The sequence below is a fragment of the Punica granatum genome, chromosome 2 (genome assembly GCF_007655135.1).
Source record: "Punica granatum isolate Tunisia-2019 chromosome 2, ASM765513v2, whole genome shotgun sequence".
In the NCBI taxonomy this organism is placed as follows: domain Eukaryota; kingdom Viridiplantae; phylum Streptophyta; class Magnoliopsida; order Myrtales; family Lythraceae; genus Punica; species Punica granatum.
The window spans coordinates 2119440-2145377 of record NC_045128.1 but is presented as its reverse complement, the minus strand read 5'-3'; the positions used below and the strand labels follow the sequence as shown (position 1 = coordinate 2145377).

Sequence of the window (25938 nt, the reverse complement as noted above, 5' to 3'; positions counted from 1 at the left end):
CTAACCTTAATTATAATCCTTTAGCAAGATTTAAGGATCGGACAGCAACTCGTGTTTGGTTGGTGCTTGGCATTTCGAAGCCTGCGACCCAGGATTCAAGGGCCATATTGCTTCCTTACCAAACAAAGTCGTGGTACTCTCTTTTCAACTATATTATTATATTACTTTAGGAGTTCGCTCTTATATTATTTTTTTCCCAGATTTCCTTTCTAGAAAGTCCACGATTTGGCCTTTTGCTGGATTATCACCTAAAGTTTATTTTTTATATTATTAATACTTGTAAAATTTTCGTACTTTTCTTGCACAACAGTCAATTATGTTGTGGTTATCCTTATGAGTTAAGACAATAATCACACTATGATAGTTATATGAGTCGAAAACCATTGGTCACGCAGCCACAAGGGAGGTATTGTCTTAGAGCGGTCAATATTTTTCTTTTTGGATAAGTGTTGCGCATTCGTTAGACCCAAAAAAAAAAAAATTACTTTACAAGGAGTACCAACACAAATTCGAGCCCCACAAATTGGACAATATCAAAATATTTCTAACCCTTAATAGGCATGCATAGGACAATTAATAATAAATTATTACAATTAATTTTTTAATAATAAATTTTTTCAACTATTTTATCAATATTTGATGAAATAAACTCTATCCCCGAAACTAAATGTCCACTTAGTTTTTTATCTAATAAAATGATGCTGAAGCTTCGGATGTCAATACCTGAACTTATGAAAGCACGTACTTCGAACGACTTTGACCTTCTAAATGTAAATGCACAATTTCTTAAGAGGCTGCTGCTCAGTTTCTCCAATCGGATGAAAGTCATAATGGCCTTAAATCCAATATATATATATATATATATATGTGATTGTAATATAAATGCACGTATATAGGAATATTTTATGGTCCTCGACGGCCTCAGATCTGCACTGCCCCCGTCCCCTCTTCAGTGCAAATCTAATGACTCTGTATTCGTAGGGCAATTGTCACTGCTGATGGACTCGAAAAATTAGATGATTTAATCCATTCATGACTAGTATGAAGCTTGGGTGAAACCAAGCGCAAGTCCGAACCGACCCACGTTGAAAAATCGGTGGATAAGCTGTGGTTAAGGGTGAAATGCCTATAGATACAAAGAGATCGTTCCGGATATGGGACAAGATAATCTTTCATACGTACACCCCCAGATCCGGTGGATGTTCGGGTCATGGACCCACAATATTGCTGCTTGAAATTTAGCATCGATAGTGGCATCGCTGAGCAATCGATTTCAACTTCAATCCAACTAAACGTAACTACGAAGAATCGGCCGAAAACTCGAGATACACAGCTATTCATTACGTCGGCTCCAACTGAATCGCTGATCTTAATAGAATAGAATCCGTCACGGATTTTGTGTTCTCGTATCCTCATATCCCCGGTCGAATTGAATTAACTTGTGGATGTTGTTGGTGTGATTTGCGATGGTCCCGTTACTGTTCCATCGATCGTTTCATGGGAGGGTGCCAAGTTTCAGACCTCCACAAATGGGGGAGACCGTTTTTCGTGAAAGTTCACAAGAAGTACATGCGATGCCGTTGGACGTCTCCCCTGATTGAGTTAGGGGACAGCAGAGGCGACAAGAATTGACAACAATTAAATTAGCACGTACTCACCCAAATTCAATCAATTTTTAGCTAAGCCACCAATCCGTGGAACACGTGGGCGAAAGCCAGATTCAATATTTGTGAGTCACAATTGACATTGAAATTGAATTGATGAAAGACAAATCACAAATTTCATGGAAAGTAGAATTCTTTTAGTTAAATTACGAGATGCCTTTCGTCTATCGTCTCAAAATTAATTCTCGTTAATAAACACCCAAAAAAATTTACCCTCGTTATGGCTCGTTCAATTTACAAAGTCTCCTAATTAGCATGTATTTCAAACTCTTGCACCGCAACTAAAGTCCATCGATTGATATTGGAGCTGAAATAAAAAGGAGCACGAGACTCCTATCAATAAGGATTAATAAGACCAAAACTTCTTGATTTTGAATCGACTACTTATACGTCACTCCACTGAACCCTTTCATTGGCTCAAGAGCGTGATTAAGAATTAAGATCGGCTTTTTCTTGTTTCGTTAGGGCAAAGTGCAAATGACTTGCAAAAGCACAAAACATGAGAGATTATTCGGCGATCCTACCTCGCGACATGGCATGAAGAAGAATTAATTAAATTGCAATAAACTAAATAATAAGTGTTAATTACTCGATTAATTGCGATAAGTCTTCTTAATTGAAGTAATCTTATTCGTTTTTCCTCACCACATCATTATGAGGTATGACCATTTAAAATTATCTCACAAAAACGGTGTTCTATTTTTCCATACATGGTAGGTTCGGAGGCCAAGATCTAATACAAAGGAAATTTGAGAGTTACATAGAGGAGTATAGATAGTCTTACTGACGAAAGCCGGATCTCGAACCTATTGTTTCCTAATGCGAAGACGTGTGCCATTGTATCACACGCCCTTCTTCAACAGTTTCGATATTAACTTACCATGTGTTAATAAGAAATGAAGTGATAGTAATGTTGCAGTGACAACGTGAACTTTGAATGTTATCAAATCTTGCATGATCTTTACTATTGTCTTTCAATGAAAAGAGTGACAAAAAATGGTGCCACTTTTGCATTACGATATTTGAATCCAGCGAGAATAGGATAGTAACTGCAAAAAGGGTATCCTCCATGTCGTGCTTTTCCCCTTGCATGCTGCGTTTCTTGATATGGAGGTCGATCGAGATATAACGATGAATCCATCGCTCGCCAATGATCATTGCGACCGTAAAAGTACATAACTCACGACATTCCAAATTCCAATCCCCGTACACGCCGTTCCGATTCATACGTTTAACATTTTCCTTTTAGAATGCGGTGGTCTAGAAGACTATGGCCTCGATGATTTTCTCAAATCCAAGTGGCTGAGTGAAACGCATGGGAGGCATAGCTGTATCGTGGGGTGACCGAGCCATCGTGTTCCATTTTTTGTCAACCTCATTATAATTATTATTTCCACAACGTCACGTAATTTATTTCTTAATTACATGGGTTATGTTAAGTAAATGAATTTCATTCGATCGATGGCTTGGTCCCGAAGATAGAAAATCGAGGACAGCAAATTCCTTCTAGAACATCACGCGCCGCGGGCCTGCGTGACCCCCACCTTCCATTTCCAGACATCTCCATCTCCTCCCCCATATGAATCCTCCACGCGGTCTGAACTCAGAACCCTCCTTCGCCCATATAAATACCTCTCCTTTAACAGAACCCTTCCTTGTTCTTCGCACCGTTGCTGGGGACGAAGCGTCACCCACTCACCAATCTCTCTCTCTCTCTCTCTGTGGTTCTTCTGCAAGTGAAGAAGAAGACGAAGGGTTAAGGGTTTTTTTATTTTATGGGTTCGGAGATGGAGGATTCGGAAGGGAGCAGATGCGACTCGCCGGTGTACCCATGCCCGAGCTTCAACAGCTACACGTCTGGGGGGCTCGCCGAGGTCGCCAGCAGGGTCTGCCGGGAAGAGGAGCTGGGGTCCAAGACGGAGCTTGCCTCCGCCGATTCCAGCGCGGGGGATCATGGCGGGGATTGTCACGAGGAGGAGGACGATTTCGAGTTCGTCTCCCTCGTCGAAAACCCCGACCAGGTCCTGATTAGCGGTGGGTACGCCAGGCCGGTGTTCCCGGTGTTCAATCGGGACCTCCTGTCGGGCGGTGGGGGTAGGGAGACTAGCCACCTCGGGGAGGACGAGAACGAGGATGAGCGTTCGATCATGATTCCGCTCAAGAACCTGTTCCTGGAGGACCGCGATGCTCCGTCGTGCTCGTCGTCGGAGGCGGACGAGCTGGAGGGCGTGCCGGAGGGGACGTACTGCGTCTGGACCCCGAGGTCTCCGGCGGTGGAGCAGTCACCGAGCCGCTGCAAGAAGAGCAACTCCACAGGGTCGTGCTCTAAGAGGTGGAGGCTCCGGGATCTGATGCGGCGGAGCAACAGCGACGGCAAGGACTCGTTCGTCTTCCTCACTCCGTCGTCCAGCTCCAGCCCGACCGCGAAGAGCCCCGACTCCAAGGCCCCGGGGGCCGCCGGTCCCAAAGAAAAGAAAAGCCCCACCGGCGCCGAAGCTAAAATTCCAGCAAGGCCGGGGAACAGCAGCAAGCCGGCAAAGGAGAAGGCCTCCTCGGCTTCCGCGCACGAGGCGTTCTACGTGAGGAACAGGGCCATGAAAGAAGGCGATCGGAAGAGGTCTTATCTGCCGTACAGGAAAGATCTCGTCGGTTTCTTTGCTACTGCGAGCGGCTTGGGCCGGAACTTCCCTCCGTTCTGATGGCTAGCCGACTTTCCGGCAACCCACACCGGCGCGGTTTTCACATTTTCTAATTTTTATTAAACCTTTAAAAAAGAAAAAAAAAAGCACGTAGAAATTACAGAGAGGAGAATGTTCCAAAGTACAGAATCATTGGGCTACTCTTCCTTATGCTATTCATCGTGCTGTCTTGATGATTTCATGTTGTACATACAATTTCTCTCCATCGCTAGTTTGGAATCGCAATTTGATCACTTGATATCGAAGATGAAGTCAAGTCGGGAATCACTCTCCCGTACTTTCCCGAAAAATTGGGTTCTAGTTTGTTATTCGGTTACGGAACAGCCAATAGTAATTCATAATGTACCCCCATTCTCCTGAACTCATCGAAAAAGAATCGGTTTCATCACGGACCGTCATCTTTATTTCGTGTCGCTATTTCTGAATAATATCGATTTGTGAGGGCTACCAACCATAGGGGGGGTAGTATTAAATGCTGATGGCGTGGGGAGGGGCAATGTGATTTTAGGTGACCATTTCACAACTTGGTTAAATATGGTTTAAGGTGCACCTGCAGGGATTGTGACAGTGAGGGGATTATTTTTTAATTAATTGATTGATTAACTAACTAAATAATTAATTTAATTTCGTGATCATCAATTAAATGGCAATTGGACCTCGTGGAAATGGACGTTGGACCTTACTCCCCCGAAACATATAGAAAAGTTTTGGTTGGAACTTTCACATCATTCCCTCCCAATTTGTCTCCATTTCTTCTGGGATTCCTGCCATAAAATGATATGGCTAATAGAATTTTCTCTCGATACAATATAGAAAAGAAAGTCATGCTGAATAAAATTAAATCATGTAATGTCTTTGTTAAAGGATAATTAGAGCGCTTATATCTGAATTAAAACTCCCTTTTGAACAATTTTTCTGAGTACCTAAATAAGATTTGAGACGGTTTCACTAAATGCGAGAATGTCACCGTCTTTAAAGCTATCAATAACTTATTATCCGAACGATATTCTAGACGGACTCACCCGGCGAAGATTGACCGGTTCCTGATTTTTTGTGATTCATGAGTTTGATGGCTACTGCTAACTCGATGTGCCACTGATTGATTACATGTCTAATTTTATACCGAGACATTTTTGACGGGAAATGAATAAGGTGAGGGTAGATGGCCCCCATGTCACGATCTTTCACCTATTTTTAGAAAAAGATAATCACCTTTTGTTCAACTGCCTCTCAATTTATTGCTAATTATTCAAACAAAGATTCCCGCTTAAAATGTCTAAATAACAAACACAATAAATTTAATTAATCACGCACGACTAATTGGGAGTGAAACTGAGAAAGGACATAGACACATACTTTAAACAATAATTGTCTGTTAAAATTAAGCAGTTCACTTCTTCAAAATTGTTTATTGGAAATTTTCTTCAAATGGGAATTGCTGTCGGACGAGGAACTAATTGGGCTTTGGAGATGTTGTGATCTTCCTGTTGGAGCCCACTGGTTATCGTTCTCAGTTTTTGGGCGGCTCAAGTGGCAGAATGCAAAGCCCACTCCGGTCCGTAAAGGACAATATTCCTATTGAAGAAGAGACCGCGAGATGTGACGTAATTGAATTATTATATAACCGAATGATAAATCGAAACACTTCGTGGATAGAGCAAGACGTCATCTGAGCAAGTATTAGTTTCCGGAGCCGGAGTCCGTCCTGCCATGCCATCCAGACTATTTAGCTCACAAAAGCAATATACTTGTCATGACTACATTAATTAAAAGTGGGCAAGGCTGTCCTGCGTGCGCGTGATCCGAGGTCAGATCAGTTACGTATGCATGAAGTTATCTCATTTGCCTTGAAACTTCACCCATACGTAATAAATATTTTCTTTCGGTTTTCGTACTTGTTTAGATCTCTTAATTTATCACGTGCCAGTGATTTCTGGTAGAGAGTTTACTATTTCTCTCTCTGTGCTAGATCACATACCCTTGTTGGCCCGATAAACAAATGCAAAATTACGTACTTCAGTTCTTTCGAGATGAAAACGGAAAAACCGTGAGTGAAATTGTTACATATCTATCACTTTAATTCACCGATGATGGATGTTGTCATGTTCGATAATGTCGATAGCTTGTGAGATATATATACTGGTCGCGATGCGCCATGGACTATTTCATGTGCCTCCACATTATGGTTGGCCTTGTTGATAAGCCATGCTTGGCATTTGGCTGTGTTGGCTAGCCCAAAGTAGCTATTCAAAATCGAGTCACATTGGCAAGTGCATTGGTACGGAAGATATTTGTTCGGTGAGATATTGATTGTTATTCAAATATATAATTCATGCCACCTTGAGACTAGTAATATGCAAGTATCTTAGGTCGAAGCACACTGATGTTATCATGTTATTGCCATAATATAAACCGCGTGTTGGTTCTCAGAATGTACATTTTCTAAACATCATGACATCGACATTTGCTATTATATTTGTACGTACTTCAGTGTCATCGTTCAAGCTCCAGTCACTGCACCCGCTCTTAACTTCTATCTTGCGACACAAGATCATCCCAATCTATCGCATCATTCTTAAGATTGAATTTTGTGAAGTTGTGTTATCATGTCTCAAACCGACCTCACTAATTAGTAAAAATCTATGCGTTGACGAAGTTACACTGGTTTTGAACCAATTAGTCAATCTGTGCTAATGCTATTGCCATCTTCACCATCCCTCGCTCTGATTGGGTAACAGCGTTTCTGTCGTGGGTCCGGCTCCACCCAAACAAAACCTCGTGTAATGAATGATCTTTTCCGAGCATAGATCTTTCCACGTGGCACTTTCCGTTTCGGAAAAGGCCGAGGCCTTTTCCTCTCCGAGTCATCCACATGAATGAACCTTCTTCTCCCCGGACTCTCACTCTTCCCTATAAATCCGAAGCTCAGTCCCTCAGTACCGGAGATGACCGTCACTTCCCCGGCGACTTTCCCTCCCTCTCTTCCTCACCTCGTCGGATCCTGCCGAAGTCGCCGTCCAAATCATGTCCTCTCTGCAGCTCTCCGGTTGCAGAGCTGTCGATCGGCCCCTCGCCTCGCCATTCTGGGGCGGAAGTCCGCGTTTCCTCGGCCGAACTTGTGCGCTTGGGCATGGCGAGAAGGTCAGACTTGGTAGGCGGATTGGTCGGGTTTATACAATGTCGAGTGGTTCCTCTTCGTCGTTCAAGATGAATCTGAACGAGTACATGGTAACTCTGGAGAAGCCTCTCGGCATCCGATTCGCGGTCTCCTCCGACGGCAAAATCTTCGTCCATGCTCTCAAGCGAGGGGTACGTTTGCACTTCTGCTGCTGCTCTAGAAAGCTCCTCACTGTTCCTTGCTCAGTTCCGGTTCCACGTTGCATCTTCACATTCAATATGAGCGCGTCGGCTCTTCCAATTGCGGTTTCTGTTGCTACTCTGTTCGTTCAGTGAATGCGCTATTGCAGTATATTCAGTTGTCCCACCTGAATAATAAGTGCATGTTTTAGCTTTTCATTTCGTAAATTTGGGGAGAGAGAGGGAGACGGAGATGGCTAGTGAAATGAAGGTTCTTACTTGTATTCACGAATCACAAATTCAATTAACTAAATGCACGTTATAGTAAAATTTTGGTTACGGAAGCTTTTGAAGATGTCGATTGTCAATTAAAAATGTGCAAAGTAGAGGATAGTGAAGGATCCTTCTTAGCGATCCACTTGGTTAAAGGGGTCTTCCAAAGACCTGCTCTCGTAGACGCATTCGTGCACATAAGCGCAATCATGTTACGTTTATAATGAGTTTTATCTGCGAATATTTTTCCCCTGTATATTGATTGGTCAATTGTATATATAATCAAATAATGGTCGCAGGGCAATGCAGAAAAGTCGAGGATAATCATGGTGGGTGACACTTTGAAAAAGGCTAGTGATTCATCTGGAGGCAGGCTCTTTGAGATGAAAGACATTGGTGATACTGAGTAATACTCTTTATTAAGCCCGCATTTCTGTTTAACTTACTGCCTCTGACGTAACGTAATCTTCATTAGCAAAGTGCAGAGTCAATTTGTTATTCATAAAATGGGCAAAAATTCAGTTTCATCCACTAACTTCGTGCTGGATAAATTGATACATGTGCTTGCTGCTTGTCACGGTATCGGAGAGGTCATGGGGGCTGAATTCCTTAGCTGATACTAATTTTCACGATGTTGGAGAATCATTGTAAAAGCATGGGATGCTGAGTGCGGTAGCCAGTTTACTGTAATGAATGCAGCTTTATGTAAGGTAGTCTGGGAGTTTGTTCCCCATTTTCTAGACAGCAGAATGGGTCGGCAATATGCCATAAAAGGATGATGCGCATGTCTAGGTAGCAAAGCAACTCTTCTTCTGATTTTTTGCTTTGTTCCTCTTTCCATTTTTCACAGGATGATGCTAAAGGAGAAGATGGGATCTTTTAGTTTGGTTCTGGAGAGACCTTTTTTTGCATTTCCGCTTCATCGATTGCAGCAATTATCTGATCTGGACCTATTGTATAATAATGGTCATGTTCCTATCGCCACTTGGAACAAAAATGTGCTGGTGTCTAACTTGCAAACCTCTGAAGGTGGTGGCAATTCTGGGTTTGTGATGTTCTCATCAAGGTTTTTGTCACCACAAGGATGGGAGTTACTTAGTAATCAAAATGGACAGATTCAGCCACAATTGATGCAGAAGAACGTTCTACCTCCAACATTTAAGCCGCTTGTTTGCATTTTCTCCGAAGAGGAAGCTGGAGATGGAGAATGGGCTTATGGGAACTTTCCATTAGAAGAGTACATTAGAGCACTAGAACGTTCTGAAGGCGAGCTGTACTATGATCACTCTCTTGGTATGCAGTACAGTAAGGTGCAATGCTGAGTAATGGATGTCCTTTTGTTACATATGATGAAACCTATGCTTTAATGCCTCCTGGTACAACATACTTGTACCGATATGCTTGACCTTTTTCCTTTTTCCTTCTTTATTGGAGTCTGTCTTCCCAGATTACAGAGCAAATATACGTCGGGTCATGCATACAAACAGATATGGATGTTGATACTCTATCAAATGTTGTGGTGAGTGGATCTATCTCTGGATTATCCATAAATATCAAATGTCTATATTAACTATTTGAGAATCATGTGGGAAACATGCCAATCAAAGTTGTGTTCCAGTGACTAGCGAATTGTTGCAACAAGAACCTGAGATAATACTTAACACATTTGTTGTAGTGTATAATTGATGTCTTTAAAGTAAAGTAGATGCAGATATTCGATTTCTTGATGCACACAAAATTCTTCCAGGATTATGAATGTTTCCTCAGAGAAAGTTTGTCACTGTCTTATGAGGACATTTTTTGAAGCTCTATCATTATTTTTCCAAGGTTCTTCAAAGAGGGGAAATCATTTAGGAAGACACCAGAGTTTCTTCTCATTAGACTTGAGTATAATAAATCTCATTATTCAGGGATTTGACTAGCATTATGGTTTCTTTCCCTTCCTATACTACCAAGACATTCTAAGATTTTCAATTCCTCGTCAAAGAAAAAGCAGTTCTCCTGAAAGAAACGAAAGGCCGATGGTTACCTTTTGGCATTGGATTATGCTGCAGCGTTGGTTTCTTTGTGTGGTGGTGGTGATCCTGGGGAGAACTTCATATTTTTACTTTTGGAACTCGTCCGCGTTGTTTGTTACTATATCTTCTCTCTTGTCCCATATTTAATGTCTACCCTTTCATTTTGATAACATGTTTAATGTCTTCCCGACTTCTTTGCCAGGGGATCACAGCTATACTGAATTTCCAAAGTGCAACTGAAGCAGAAAATTGGGGCATCAATTCAATATCAATTAATGAGTCTTGCCAAAGATGTAATGTTCTTATGATCAACTATCCAATAAGGTAATTAGAAGGTCCCACTCTGTTGATGTTACTTTGATTGGCGAGGGCCTGTTGTGCTAACTATGTAAGTCTAAGTTACATGTCTAAACTAGAATCGCAATTGTTGGGTGTGTGGTGAAGACAAGTTTCTGCGATCTCATTTATCCAAAAAAAAGTTTCTGCAATCTCTTCGAGTGTTGTATTCCTTGCTAAACTCAGAGGCATGTTTAAATGGTTGACTGACTGGTGGTGATTTTTCCAGTTGGTCTATCTCTCAATAAGTACTTTAATGTCTGGAGAAAAAAAATTATTTCTTGAATCCTTCATTTGGCTAATTGAGATTATTCTTACACATCAGAGCAAGTTATATTGTTACCGTGGCTAGTGAATTTATTTATTTATTTCTGTTATTATTTTCAGGGAGTCAGATTCGTTTGATATGAGAAAGAAGCTGCCATTTTCAGTTGGGCTCATGCTACGCTTGTTAAAAAAGAACCATCGCGTGTATGTCACTTGCACTACGGGTTTGGATCGGTCACCTGCATGTGTAATTGCTTATCTGCATTGGATGACAGATACTTCTCTCCATGCAGCATACAACTTTGTTACCAGTTTGCACTCTTGCAAGCCTGACAGGTCTCTCCCACTCCTTTAGGCTGTTTGCTAGTTTTATTAATAGCCACAGTTGAGAATTGATTGTTAGGATTAATGATCAGAACCTTGTGATAATTATTAAAAAAAAAAAAAGACCCCGTATCAGGAGAACATCTTAAAAGCAAATTGAAAGCTATCATCCATGATAAAAGTTTTCGAATTCCATTTGAGATATGTTTTGAAAAGAAATGGAGTTTCTCAAGAGTATGGAGACTTCTGGATACAACATTGCACATGTTTCTAACCTACCAACTACTGCCTTGTGGAGCAGCTTTTTTTTTTTAGTGTGTGTGGATAATCGGCGCGTTACTTTCATTGAGATAAAAAAAAGAGAGAGAGAATATTTATAGTGTACACCACCAACCCAAGTAGCCTTTACAAGGCAAGCTGACTACTCACTACGTTATCACCTCAGCTAGCAGAAGAAAGCTTGTGGAGTAGCTTTATCTGCTTATAAGGCAGACAACTGTTTGACTGTAACTGCAAGAACACACTATAATTGCTAGCTAAATGACGGTTTTTCCTATTAAGTCCTATTCCTCTTATATGCTTAGAAACCCTTATTGAAAATCAATTATAGGCCAGCAATTGCATGGGCAACATGGGACCTTATAGCCATGGTAGAAAGAAGCAAGCACGATGGACCTGCAACACATGCTGTGACTTTTGTATGGAACGGACATGAGGTAATTTATGAATGAAGTCCTAACTCTGCTATCAGTTAGTTTTGACTTCTTATTGGTCTTAATCATGAAGGGGGAGTGATAGCTCGTCTTTTTTTTTTCTTTTTTGTCCCCCCCTCCTCTCCTTGCTGATTGTATTGAAAAGTCTAGGAATTCAATCCTAGTAATACGGCATTACTTGTTTAATCAGCATACTTCACGGGGTTATGTAATTTAGGGGGAGGATGTAAACCTGGTTGGTGATTTTACTGGGAACTGGAAGGAACCAATTAAGGCTGCCCACAAGGGTGGATCAAGATATGAAGTCGAAGTTAGACTGCCACAAGGAAAGTAAGTAATGATTCTCTTGCTGATCTCCAGAGTGTAACTCAGAGATTGTCCTGAAACGTTTATTTGGTTGGACTTCTGTACATGGCTTAAATGGACAAGTTCCCCAATAGATACAAAGGAGTCACATGAGAATAAGTATGTCCATATGAATGGCTACCCATAGCAAATAATAGCAAATCATATTTAAGATACTACTCTGTGACATTGACATATACGCATTTCTAGATCCAGATAGTGTTTGTTTCTCATGATATGCGATCCTTTGTCGCATTGGTTTTAGAAGTGTTATCTTTTAATATGCGCTTGACCTTTTAGGTACTATTACAAGTATATTGTCAATGGACAGTGGCGGCATTCTACGGCATCACCTGCTGAGAGGGATGAAAGTGGCAATGTTAACAATGTGATCTTGGTAGGTGATACTGCAAGTGTGAGACCTTTGGTTCAACAACAGAAGAAGGTTAGTGCATATCAGAGTGTGTATATGTATACAAAAATTCTATGCAGTAGCATTGACGGGGGGGTTTCTGGAAGCAATTAAATTGTTGACTGAATAATTGTTCAGGATGCCAACATTGTGAAGGTAATTGAAAGACCGTTGACAGAGAGTGAGCGCTTCATGCTGGCAAAGGCTGCTCGGTGCATCGCATTCTCCATCTGTCCTCTCAGATTGGCTCCTAAGTAAACAGTAAGCATTCTCCTACAATTCATGGAGACGGCTTCTGGATTCCCAGCTTCTGAACTGTTGCATTCATTTCTTCACTGTATCTTGTGCCATAAGATGAGGTTCAATTGTAGCGTTTTCTCCCTTTAAAAGCAACACTATATACCGTAAAGCATCCAGTCCAAACATTAGCAGCAATTTTCAAGTGATTCAGATATAAGATACCCTAAAATTATCGACCTTCTGCGAGGGTGCTTTCATGGTGCTAGCACTTGTAGATCGTTAAGATGATAGGAGTGGGACTTTTGTGTTCATGGGTGTCAAATATGTAATAAGGCAGACGTTATCATATAAATTGGCCAGTACTGATATTCTCCTCCGTTGTCAGTGGTCCTTCAGACTTGTTGGTAAGGAGGACCTTAAAGCTCTTTCTCAAGAGCCATATATCAATGAATTTTGAGGATAGGGTCTTATCCACATTGCCCATCACGACTGCCTCATAGTGCATGCAACCATTTCATCTCCTCGTGACAGTCCGAACGTATCTCTCTCTCACAATCTCTTTGATGTGCCGCGAGCTGAGCAGAGTCTTCTTCCATGTCTTAGTGGACACGTGTCCCTCTACCACAGCAGGAATTATCCAGCTTTTTATCATCTTTGACATCATCTCCCTATTGGTTGTCTTCTTCTTTGCCTGCCTGAGATAACTGATGATGAGAGCTCTATGGCCCAGAAATTGTGCTCACTATCAACCATTTGCTCCGTTGTTATAATTTAAAATTTGTACAACATTAACGATATCTTATAGGATCTATTGGTTCCGCGATAGCTGAAGAGAGACGGTATCTACTTTTGCTTTCATGATTTGATGGACCATAAATCTAGTACTACCATGTAGATCATCACTTCCCAATTGATTTCTATAATGTGCTAAGTAGTGGTACAAGCTAGCTAGCAACTAAATGCTTGCTTACACTGGCTGCATGCTATACTCACGCATGAGACTTGATTGATGGGCCATCTCTTAACCAAACCATGATCAATAAAATCAAATTAAAAAGCATTGGAATTTGGAGGAAGAAACATGAACATATGCACATGCGTGCTAGCTTATCACATGATCTTGTCGGTCAACCAAAAGATTGCGAATTCGTCGTCAGGAGACTATCCGTGTCCATTTATCAATTATTATTATAGTATTTTTTTTATTGTATTAGGCCTATATACCCCTATAAATCGATAAAATATTCAAACGGAAGCAACATAATGTCCATGTGGCGGAGGGGGACTACATGCATGGATGGGCGCCACACCAACAAACGACGGCATGCAATTATGATATGATGACGGAAAAAAAATGAAGGCAGACCAGCGAGAGAGAGAGAGAACATGTGATTGTGAGTGAGTTTTGATCATTAAAATTTGAAATGGGTGGTTGACAGATTCATCTCCGTCGTCCAATCCTCATCTTCAACGACTAGAAGCTCTCCTTCACCGCCCCGTCACTTTCACATTTTCTGCTCTCTCCCTCTGTCTCGGTATAATGAGCGAAGATTTTACTTGAACAATGGAATATTGCAACATTAGCGGCGGCATTGTTATAAATTTGGGGGAGGACGAGGTGCTGGTTGGCGCAAATGTCGACCGCTCCTGCTGCTTCCCTTAACGGCCTTTGCCTCTCTTCCTCCCACCTCCGCCAGCCCTCTTCCGCCTCTTTCCGCCCCTCCATCTCCGCCAGGCTCGGCTCTTCCAGCACTTCCCCCTCCCTCCCTACCCTCATCCGGAACAAGCCCGTCCTCACCACCCCTGCTCCCGTCATCAACCCCGTCAACTGGGTATGTGTCGTCGGTCCTTCATCTCTTCCTCGCCCCCCCAGTCATACTCGCAGTCCTAATCCTAACCACATTGTCACGTACTTCTCACATATATATTAGTACTCTCATGCATATGCATGCATTTCCACTAGAAGCCCATGTTTGGCGTGCATAATAACAAGCAACGATATATTATCTATTTCACATCACATAACAAAAGCCGATGTCGACAAGTTGACGTACTATATATCTAACACATATGGTTTTTACAAGTGAGTCTATCTTACTCGTGAAAGACCTGCCAACAATAATTGTTATATGATTATATATTACTGCGATGATTACTTAACAGTCCTCGTATAGTTTAGACATTTCTTAACAGGTGCCAAGGGGGAAACTTTATTAGCTTTTTAAGAGTTGATAATAAAAATTCTTAATTTCTAGCTTGTCCATGCATGTCATCTCGTATTTAATGTAGCGGGAGCTACCGCGTTTAATGTAGTGGGGCTTTGCGACATACATGTATGAGCAAAGCGATACAAACACACAGACACATATGCATAAATTGTGTGGTGTTGATGCATCCGACAAGCATCATCTTCATCCAACTAACGTTTTATCTCCCTTCCCCCTACCCTGTATGTCCACTCATATACGTACACATATACAAGTAATACAAAATAAAAATCCAAAAATGAAAAGGCAAAGGAAAAATAATGTGAACATCGAAAGGGACCCCGGTCAAGTCCTTGCTGATCTAGGGGTGTACGCGTGTGTGCATTTTTTTTTTCTTTATTTATGTCATTGTTTTCTCTCCTTTTGTGTTTCATTTCGACATCCCAATTCTCTAGAGATTACCAAGACGACGGAGTAGGTGTGTGCGAGCATTCTGGTATCGATTCATTAAACCAATACCTCAACAACTCAAATATGTAGATACGTGTGTGCAAATAATTATTCGTCATCCATTTTGGGTTTTCATTTCACCATGGTCGTAACATATTTCGGGATCGATGGTATTGTTCTGCTTCGTTCAGAGTGACGACATGTCGGGGAAGGACTATGAGGAGGCCATCGAAGCCCTCAAGAAGCTTCTTCAGTAAGTCCATATATATCCAAACACCTCGTACTATCATTTCCGGAAAATGCTCGGAGATTTGCACGAGTTCAATTTCTTGCAGTTAATTAATCGTGTAAATGAACACTCCGAATCTTTTTTGTCGTGGAAATTAATGTCTGAATAAAACAGTGAGAAGGGGGACCTGAAAGCCACAGCAGCAATGAAGGTTGAGCAAATAACAGCGGAGTTGCAGTCAACCTCATCTGACGGCAATCCCTTCAACCCTGTCGAGAGGATCAAGGAAGGCTTCATCCACTTCAAGAGGGAGAAATACGAGTAAGTTATCCATAAGTTAATAATCTGGTCCAGATGGAATACCATAAATTAATCCTGCATGGTCTAACATGACCTCCGAGAAGTCGGTCCAGATGGAATACCATAAATTAATCCTGCATGGTCTAACATGACCTCCGAGAAGTCGGCCAGATAAATCGATGACTCGTGCACTCCTCCAGCCTCACCGAATGAAAATTGGTAGCTTAAAAAGGGCGCTCCGGCGTCATGTTTCATGATATTTTTGATGGCCCAGCTGAACACAAAGGCCATCAGGCTGGGCCTTACCTATTGGACAACCCATTTTTAAGAAGTTATTAATTATAGAGCCCGGGTTTCTCCCCGAATCGATGTGTGACATGCATTAAATTTTACGCATCGTACTAATGTTTAAATTAATTTTAAAAACCTAAAATCAGCGGAGGGTCCGAGTCTGTTCTGATTGGCTCCTACTGTATGCAAGTAGGATGGTGATCCTAGCCAAGGTATGGTAGTATAGATCCTAGCCATCAACTTGCAGCCTCGATCAGATAGTAGTGAGATGGTGATGTTTGTTTCAGAATGCATGGTAGGACGATGCCTTACGACTAGATGATCTCAACTTGCCTGTATTGGAGATGCGTTTGTCACGTGGAGGTTCGAACTTAAAATTACATAGCACGGAACATCTGATGAATATCCCTTGTTCTTTCAGGAAGAACCCTGCCTTGTACGGTGAACTAGCTAAGGGCCAGAGCCCTAAGGTAACAAATTTCTCATATCTTTTACCATTAGCGACTGATGCGGTCTTCTTCGATGTGCAACTGACAATGGGAAGAACCTTTCGGAATGTTTCAGTTCATGGTGTTTGCATGCTCGGACTCTCGGGTCTGCCCGTCCCACATCCTTCACTTCCAGCCCGGAGAGGCTTTCGTCGTCAGAAATGTTGCTAACATGGTCCCTCCCTATGATCAGGTTTACCTTTTAATCCCCTTTCTCCTCTGAAAAATCGCATCACAGTTACTCAATTTTAAGTTGAATTAATAATTCTGTCTCATTTCTCTTTTCCCATGCATCAGACTAAGTACTCTGGAGTCGGAGCTGCCATCGAATATGCAGTCTTGCACCTCAAGGTAAGTCCCGAAGTGATCCATCTCTCGGTTCATTTTCGGTTCCTTGTACCGGAACATCTGGATGATGTCAATTAAAACAAAATTAACTCACCAAGATTAGCCTGAGGAAGGCTATCTATGACATTAAAATAAGACTGATTAGTTGGACCCGCAAGGATTAAACTGGGGACATCTCCCAAGTGGCAGTTAAAATTTTCTCCGTCCGTATTGAGTTCTTCTTTGCTTTAAGATACAATTTTGGAGAGTGTTTTTAGCTAGCCACTTATGTTCTTTTAACAGGTTGAATACATCTTTGTCATCGGACACAGCGCCTGCGGTGGCATTAAGGGGCTCATGTCTTTCCCCTACGATGGAAGCTCCTCAACGTAAACGACTTGTGCTCGAACTTTTTCCGTTTACAATCGAATCCCCCTGGAGAAAAAACCGATATCAACAACAGGGTGGTATTTCCAATAAACAAAATGGTAACAATTAAGTTATTTGTTTTGGATCAAAATGCAGTGATTTCATTGAGGACTGGGTCAAGATCGGGGCGCCTGCCAAAGCCAAGGTCCTGTCTGCGCACCGTGACAAACCATTCGGCGACCAGTGCACTAACTGCGAGAAGGTAATCAAATGTGTTCGATATATATGTAAGTTCCATCCGATGCAATTGTGGTTCCATCTCGCGTACCTAAGAGGAAGCTGAACCGGTTAACTAGGATAACTTCAAGGTAGACTATGATCACAGACCGGAATGTGAGCGACGCTCTGTAGAGCAGTTAAGGCCACATCCGGTAGTACGGAATGGTATGGAATATCATCGATCCAGATACCAAATTGACCCTCTTTACGTGGTGGTCTTATTCCCGTTAAACTTCCATTCATTTTTAGTACTGACTAAAGCCATAAGGCGTAGGAAAAACAAATGGAAGTCCATGAGATTTATAGCCTTAGTTATGAATGAGGGAAACGACAAAGCAACATAGATCTTAGGAATCAGATCTTTGTTTTGTGAACTCTGCTTTGTTTAAAATTTCTCGGCAGGAGGCCGTGAATGTATCGCTCGGGAACTTGCTGACATACCCATTCGTGAGGGACGGCCTGGTGAACAAGACGCTCGGCCTGAAGGGAGGCTACTACGACTTCATTAACGGATCATTCGAGCTCTGGGGCCTCGAGTTCGGCCTGTCTTCCTCCTTCTCTGTATGAACATCGAACCATATGCCATGACCCTCCATCGTCCTGTCCTCTCCTCTTTGCATCATTAACTGAATTTTTATGTACTTAATCTGTACTACCCCGGCTTTAATAAGTATATCCTCGAATAAACTGTGACAGAGATCACTGTATGATTCCGCATCTGAAGCTCGAAACTCTTTCTTTTTCCTTTACTTTCCGAATTCAGTCATAGAAGACATCAAAGATTTAAGGTTTGATTCACTATTGCAATTTTCTTTTTGCTTCCTCTTCTCTTAGGTGAAAGATGTGGCCACAATACTGCATTGGAAGCTCTATTGACACACAATTGTGCTTAGAAGTGTAAAAGTCTTCCCCTCCCGTGCATACGGAAGGTCGATAGAGAGGGCTCGCTGCGTGCTTTCCGAGTCTTAATCAATAACATGAACTGGGTTCTGCCCTGTAAATAAAATCTTTACTTAAAATTAGTTTCTCCCCAGAACTGTGTTTGAGCAACTTAAATCACAATCTCTTGAGACCACCTTAGTCTTAAAAAAAAAAAAAAGATAAAAAAAGTAAACTATTATAAGATTCTAAATTATATGAGCTATATATATGTATGGGCGGGACACACATGATTCTCTTGACGTATTCAAATCAGACACATCTCTCTCATAGAATAGTAGACGAATGACCGCACTCGGGCTATGGGCATAAGACATATTATGAAAACTTGTGACCACCTTATAGGTTTGTAGATAACTTCAAATAGAAATGTTTGTGGCCACCTTAGCAGTAGTTCATCCATGACCACCTTTAAGTAGTTATCTCGACATTGATTTTGATTCCTTTTCTTGCAACAACATGTTTGATTAAAGCTATTCCATTATTTTGATACATGTTGGTTGATGAGGTATTATAGAACAGTGAGCTAAACGTACACGTTTGTATTTTCAGTAAAAATTAGGCCGATCATACTCGAATTGAATTAATGGAAACCTTTTGAACTTTTAAATACTAGGGTGCCCACGAATATGTGTATATAAATATATATAAATAATTGTCTAAAAATCAATAAATAGTTAATCAATAATGAACATATTGTAAACAATAACAATTTCATATTAGATTAACAAAATATAAGCAGAAATGGTCAAAAAAACAAAATATTTTATCAACATATCTATATATATAATATATAAAGTCGTGTCTACAAAAACAATAAGTAGTGCCATTTAAAAATGTAATTACAATTCATTCACATTATCAAAATCGTTGGGAAGGGTGTGGTCGAACAAACAATAACGCAACAATTAGTCATTCTCCTCTACTAGTGTAATCGAGATAGGAACCAATCGAATTAACTAACAAACAATAAAGAAAGGGATACTGAGAATTTTTACGTGGAGAACCTCAACGTGGGAAAAATCACAGGGCCGACTCTAAATCAATGATCCACTATTAATAAAGATTACACATTATTTTTCATCAAGGGCATGCCCTTGGATCCACCAAACTCAAGAAACAAGCTCTCTTGGATCATCAAAACACCAAAATTCGTTACCCACAAAAGGTGAATTACAAAGTCAACTGAAACAGCACTTACAGACCTTGAATAGAAATTCTAACCGTTTAGAACTTAACTCCACACATTGTGATTGTGAAGCTGCTACCAAAATTTTGTCTCGACTCTCGATCGGAGTTCGTTTGCCCTTTCGATTGGGGTTTGATCTGAAGCTGGTCGCACAGAAAACAGGTCTGCTGCTTCTCTGTTCTACCGCTGCTTCTGGTGATTGTTGTCCCTCGCAACATCTCAGAGCTTTCAGCTCATTTTCGCAGAAATTAACCCTTACAAAGGTGGGTTCATGGCCAACTAAAACCCGATAAAAGCCCAATAATATCGAGCCCATTCTACCTTCAAATTGGAGGATACCCAACAAATATACGTCTTTCAACAAAGAATCCCACAATGTTACCAAGAAAATTTGTGTTTCATTTAAAATCTCAGGATCAATCAGATGTCCATTGGAGGCATTACCGGCCACTAATACTCCCTGATATTTTTGAGCCTTTTGATTTACCTCCCTCCTATGTAATTTAATCAAGTCCCTCCACCTACTTTAACTTAAGGTTGTCTACGTATAGTATAGTCCCTCATGCCTTGTCAGGATCGATCGATTGAGGGTTCCTATCCTAATGCATGCCATGCCTGAGTATGCAACCACAGTGCTGGTGACTACTTCTAAGGTCTCGGCTGAAAGTCCTCTGCTTTAGATCGACCCTGAAAAGTCCCATAATGACGGGTACTAAACCATTGAGGCTATATGGAAGAGACTTACCCTTTGTTTCGATATGGAAGGAAGTGGAGGAAAAGGAAAAGGAAAAGGAGGGAAGGGCTGCATTTCCCTCCAATCTAAACAAAGGGTACTACGGTAAAGGTAGTTCCTCCGTTCTGTCGAAGTTATACTTACTCTATACTTTTTAACGCAGGAGTACTGAATAATGATATGATTAGATGTTCCTTGATGACATGTTAAGAAGATCGGAGAAATGTAAACATAGTCTATATTCCACGAGAATATGACATAGATCTCTTTTTTGTGAGATTATGATATATCTATTGAATTTTATTCGACGGTGTGGTTCAACATATATATTAATTGGTTATGTAACGTATGCTATCTTATATGTTGACCCGATTAAGTGGTCTATTAAAGTTTAAAGAAATGGGCCCTAATAACATCTTGGTAGAGTATGAAACTTAATGTGCATATATCAAAAGGTAGTTTTTAATTTGATAATGGACATAATTAGAAATTACAATAACTTGAGGGGTTATGGTTTTCAAGTCACACGTTAAAAGTCTGTCTCTTGAGGCCCCATTACTTAGATTGAGAGAAATAACTCTTGGTCAAATGTATTGACTTGAAATTAATAAGACCACAAACCCGTGTTCTTGACTCCAATTCTGTAATGGATTCAAGTATGTTTCTGATTCGGTATCGTCTTAACAATTTTAGCATGCATCCCATGAATTTTAGGCATCCAGTTTCTAACAGTATCATCACTCAAATGTCATACGGGCCAAGTGACAAGGTACTTTTAATAAATTTTGAGTACATGCGTGCATGTAAAATTCGAAAACATGAATATCCAACTACACTCTGTCCATGGTTCTTATAGTGTATACTCGTTAGAAATCTATATCTATATCTATATAAATTATAAAAGCTGAAATCATTCTCCATATTGCGCCACATAGAACAAAAAAGTCTTTACATTGAGTGACTTTTAATATTTAGCGAATTAATGAAGGACATTTGGTTTAATATGATTATGGCACGTTATAATTCATTAAATATAATAAAATCTATATTAAGATGGAAGTAAGAAGATTTACATAATTTAGTAGAAAAGAGCTTTTGAATCTTTCTTTTTTTATGATGTTATTAAATTATTATGTTATAATTGTAGATTTGAACAATATAAAAAAAAATTAAAATATGGAGGCATCAAAATCCGCACACATGTGCGGCCCCATTCGTCTAGTTTTTGGTAAAGTTCAAATTATTGGAGACATGAGGAAAGGGGTCTAAATGTAGTGGCATATAAAGTTGCTGACTCGAAACCATGAAATTTTGAGTTCGATCCTTGTAGTGGAACCTTATATAACTCTTTATTTAACTTTCTTTATTTTTGTAGCAAGTCATGAGCCATACTTACAACATAAAAAGATTGTGAAAGATATTACCGTTGCAATTTTTGGAGACGCAGCATTTGAATTTACTTTGTTTTAATAAGTGCACTTCGCGGGATTCTTATTTGTGTTTTCTTTTATGAGAGTTGATAATCCTTACAACTTAACTAATGACTTCTTGGTATTACATTATTTTTTTCAACTTCCAACCGGCTTAAATAAGCATTTAATTGCTAATTATATATGTTCACTCTCGCTTATTAGTATATGTTCAGAACATACAACTGTTTCGAATGTGCAGGCCAAGATGGAATATTAGAAGTAACGGGTGCTATATATATTTATATGTGTATATACACGCACCATTTTGTTGCGCTGCACTTGGGCCTTTCTTTTTTGGGCCGGCCTGATCGATCTTTCAATATTGAATCTCAGCGGAATTTCCACGATCCAATCCAAATCTCCCACCGACATTACTAGGATCCGGACTATGACCCGGCCGCCGAGTTCGAAGGCAGACCAGAGAGTATACATATGTATGTGCATGAATCCAGAATATATATTCGCATGAATCTGTCCAGGCTGCGCTGTTTTGATTTTTCGGGGTATGCATATAAGTGCGAGCTGTTTGCTGAGACCTTTAATTGTTCCAATCTACTAAGCGACATGCTAAATAGATGATGAGCCACTCATACGTACCTTTTATTAATATATATATATATATATAATATCTCAGGTGGAGAAGAAGGGTTTAACTCCTGAGATGGCGAATGGAATCGGTGAGTTTGTGAAGAAGAGGGGACGGCCTTTGAAGTTACTGTCAAAGCTTCAGCAGAAGGGCAGCAAATTTTTGGAGAATGAAGGATCTGTCCAAGCATTGACTGACTTGGAGATTCTGCTGATCAAAGCTGTTGACAATTAAGGCAAAGTGCATTGACAAAGTTGTTTCCGATCTGAGTCTCGCAAGAGGTCTTGACTATTACACTGGTTTCATATTTGAAGCTGTTTCCAAGCGGGGAGTTACACAGATACGTATTATGAATTCACCGACGAATTTTGTCTGGGTTCTATTTACATTATTCGTTCCAGCGTGTTATTAACCGATATTAGATTTGCATGCCGGTAGGTTCAATTGCTGCTGGTGGGCGATATGACTACCTTACAGGAATGTTAGGCCCAAAGCCGGTTCCAGCAGTTGGTCTCAGTCTAGGAATTGAGAGATTATTTGCCATAACGGAGAAGCAAAATCAGAAAGAACGAAATCTAGTGAATAACGGAGTTTTCTTCCTTCCTTCCACATATATATTACATATACATATACGTGTTTACACATACAAATTAATACACACCTATTTCTCATCGTATATATGGCCTTTACATGTGTCAATTGCAGACAATTCGAGCCACCGAGACACAGGTTTTGGTGGGAAGCCAACGTGAAAGCTGAGCTCACATTCGGGACCACGCCAAAAATGCTCCGAGGATTCCCCACATGGTACTCGTGGGCGATAGGGAGCTGAACCAAGGGGTGGTGAAAATGAAAGAGATATCGAGGCTGCCAAGGAAGAAATCATCCCGAGAACCCAGATGGCTGAGCAAGTTAAGAAGCGCTTTTTAACTGTTAAAAGAACTGTAAAGGCGCCGATAACACTATATTCGACCTGCAGATCTCTTGTTTACAATTTTTCTGTTTTTCTTTGGCCCAAAACCAAACACTGTACACATGTGACACAGCATGTCCAAATTACGACAGAAGGAGTTGAATAAGATAGCTATAGGAAATTTCACCGAGCATGATGCAGTCTTGTCGTGGAGGTCCGAATTGTCGGCTGAATCCTATAATCTTAGTAGTCAAATTTTTACAGTTTCTTGTACTGCTGCTAGTCTGAAGGCGATACATCAAACATTTATAGTGGTTTCTGTGCTTTTATTAACGTGTCGATTTTGGGCCTACTTCTTCAGTAGAATCTTCGTTGGGTCGTGCATTTTATGGTGATACTTTTGTTTTAGGGTTTGCCTCAACCCTAAACCCGCCACTGGATCTTCGCTTTGTTCTGCCCGCTCCATCTCCGCCAGGCTCGGCTCTTCCACTTTTCCCTCCCTACCTACCCTCATCCGGATCGAGCTAAGCCGTCCTCGGCGCCACCTGAGCTCCAATCATCAACCCACCCTCATCAGGACTAAGTTAGTTGCTATATATGATTTTTGCTTTCCACATGTCAATAACTATCTTTGGTTAAAATCCCCGTTGATGACACGTGAAAAGCAAAGATAGTTTGTCATGTAGATTTTTATGAATGATGTGATTGGATAATAATACATCATTTGTCACGTTACAATATGTGATCATTTTAAAAGTTATTCAACGATGGACTAATTATATTTTTTATCACATGATTCAATTATTTACTTTAAATTTTTTTATTTAATTTTATATAGATGATATGTCACCAAGAAAATATGTTTCTTTCATTTGAAACCTTGGGATCAATTATAGGTTTTACGTGACGCGATTCGATTATTCACTTTAAGTGTTTTTTATATATTTTATTTATATAGATGAGATGTCACCGAGAAAATATGTCTCTTTTATTAGAAACCTTAGAATCAATCATAGAAGCCCATTCGAGGCCGTATTGCCTACTAATAGTCCCTGAACTTTAGGCCTTTCGGATTTTACTACCTCTACTTCAACATGATGACATCTATAATACGCTCCCTTCATGAGGGTTCTATATGTCGTCGTTGCTGGAGTCGATCAGTGGTTTTTCCGTCCTCGCTCAGTACTTGAGTCTGCAGCTACATGTGTTGGCTACAACTTTTGAGGCCTTAAACCGAAGGTCCTCTAGGTAGTAGACCGTCCTTGATGAATCCTCGATGCAGGTTCGTGCCACTTGTGTCAAGGCTTCTCTGCCGTTATCGAGGGGTAGTAAACCGTCAGCCTAGGACCATGACTGTTGCTGGTGGTGGTTCCTGGAGACGTCGATATGTTTCTTGATGGAGGAGTTAATTGGCTGTGTTTAGATCCAAATTATTGAAGTAGATTTATCAAAAATACAATTGTTGAAGGACCACTCTTGCCATTTGAACTAAAATTTACGGGTCTCTATGTGTGACCATATGTTAAGAAATCGAATATAGTGATGAAGCCTGATAAAAAAAGACACCGTTGTATAGATGTACATGAGGGTACGAAGAATGCTAACACAATTTATATATTCCATGAAAAGATTATAGAAAAGTTGTGCTCTTTTTGGTAATATTATGAGAAGCGTGTTCTCCGCTTATTTAATTGACCCTAATAATATTCGTTCAGGTTAATTACACTAGGGATACAAAAAATTTATAAAATATAACACTTTAATAAAAAAAAGGTTAAAATTTGGTATAAAATATTCGAATTTTTAATAATCAGGTGCACTCTGTCAATTGCCCATCAGCCGCCGTTTTGTACCAAATCTTAGACGGCAGTTGACGGAGTGCACATGATTGTTACATTCAAATGTTTCGTACTAAATCTTAATAAAAATTTCTTTTTGTATCAAGATGTTATATTTTACAATTTTTTTTATACTTCTAGTGTAATTAATCCTATTCGTTCAAGCATCAAATTAATTATGATTGTAAGATGTTTTGATGAGTTTCAGAATTTTACCCAGCAGATCATGTCAGCCCATAGAAAGTGCAATTTTGTGATTTATAGATAGTACTCTTTCAGTATACCATTATTTTTTCTAAACCCCACGAGCCCTAATTAATCAGAAAGGAGGGGGATTTCATCTATTTTTTCTTGCATATGATCGGATTAAGTGCAAAATATATGCATGTAATTTCCTTCTTCTTTTTTTGGGCATTACAATGGGAAAACCATGAAATAAAACAAAGAAATAAAAATATAAAAATTTAATAGTTAATAAAGAAATATAAATAGTTTTATTATAAAAATCGAAGTTAAAATATTTTGATTTTCAGACGATAACGCGTGTCATTATATTATACTCTCTTTTTTGTCCGCATGCATTTCTAATACGCTAGCGAGAGAAATATACCATTGTCTCAATCATTCACAAGTAAAACGAGGACATGACACGTTTTTTTCTTTTCTTTTTTTTCTTTTTTTGGCCATGGACATAACACGTTTTTAACGGTAGGGAGGTATAGACACGACATGGCACGCAA

The 25938-nt window shown here is 40.2% G+C and overlaps 3 protein-coding genes across 6 annotated transcripts; all 3 read left to right on the top strand.

Annotated features, from left to right (window-relative positions):
• The first annotated feature begins 3267 nt into the window (after nt 1-3267).
• Nucleotides 3268-4653, top strand: LOC116193458. The gene has a single exon (XM_031522158.1). The coding sequence runs from the start codon at nt 3440-3442 to the stop codon at nt 4361-4363; it is 924 nt and encodes a 307-aa protein (XP_031378018.1). The 5' UTR covers nt 3268-3439; the 3' UTR covers nt 4364-4653.
• Nucleotides 4654-7225: 2572 nt separating this feature from the next.
• LOC116197071 (phosphoglucan phosphatase LSF1, chloroplastic) lies at nt 7226-13071 on the top strand. Of its 3 annotated transcripts, XM_031527086.1 has the most exons (10): nt 7230-7672; nt 8233-8339; nt 8784-9243; nt 9381-9452; nt 10154-10275; nt 10675-10890; nt 11489-11594; nt 11809-11921; nt 12237-12381; nt 12487-13071. In XM_031527086.1, the coding sequence occupies exons 1-10, from the start codon at nt 7388-7390 to the stop codon at nt 12604-12606; spliced, it is 1746 nt and encodes a 581-aa protein (XP_031382946.1). In that variant the 5' UTR covers nt 7230-7387; the 3' UTR covers nt 12607-13071. The 3 variants fall into 3 exon arrangements, with proteins under 3 accessions (XP_031382947.1, XP_031382946.1, XP_031382948.1); XM_031527088.1 differs by lacking the exons at nt 7230-7672; nt 8233-8339 and adding an exon at nt 8385-8643; XM_031527087.1 differs by lacking the exons at nt 12237-12381; nt 12487-13071 and having other exon boundaries at nt 7226-7672; nt 11737-11823.
• Nucleotides 13072-14115: 1044 nt separating this feature from the next.
• LOC116194869 (carbonic anhydrase 2-like) lies at nt 14116-18561 on the top strand. Of its 2 annotated transcripts, none has more exons than XM_031523776.1 (10): nt 14116-14420; nt 15437-15498; nt 15649-15795; nt 16487-16535; nt 16630-16746; nt 16851-16904; nt 17184-17269; nt 17406-17511; nt 17931-18089; nt 18363-18561. In XM_031523776.1, the coding sequence occupies exons 1-10, from the start codon at nt 14223-14225 to the stop codon at nt 18402-18404; spliced, it is 1020 nt and encodes a 339-aa protein (XP_031379636.1). In that variant the 5' UTR covers nt 14116-14222; the 3' UTR covers nt 18405-18561. The 2 variants fall into 2 exon arrangements, with proteins under 2 accessions (XP_031379636.1, XP_031379637.1); XM_031523777.1 differs by lacking the exon at nt 14116-14420 and adding an exon at nt 15212-15291.
• The last annotated feature ends 7377 nt before the right edge of the window (nt 18562-25938 follow it).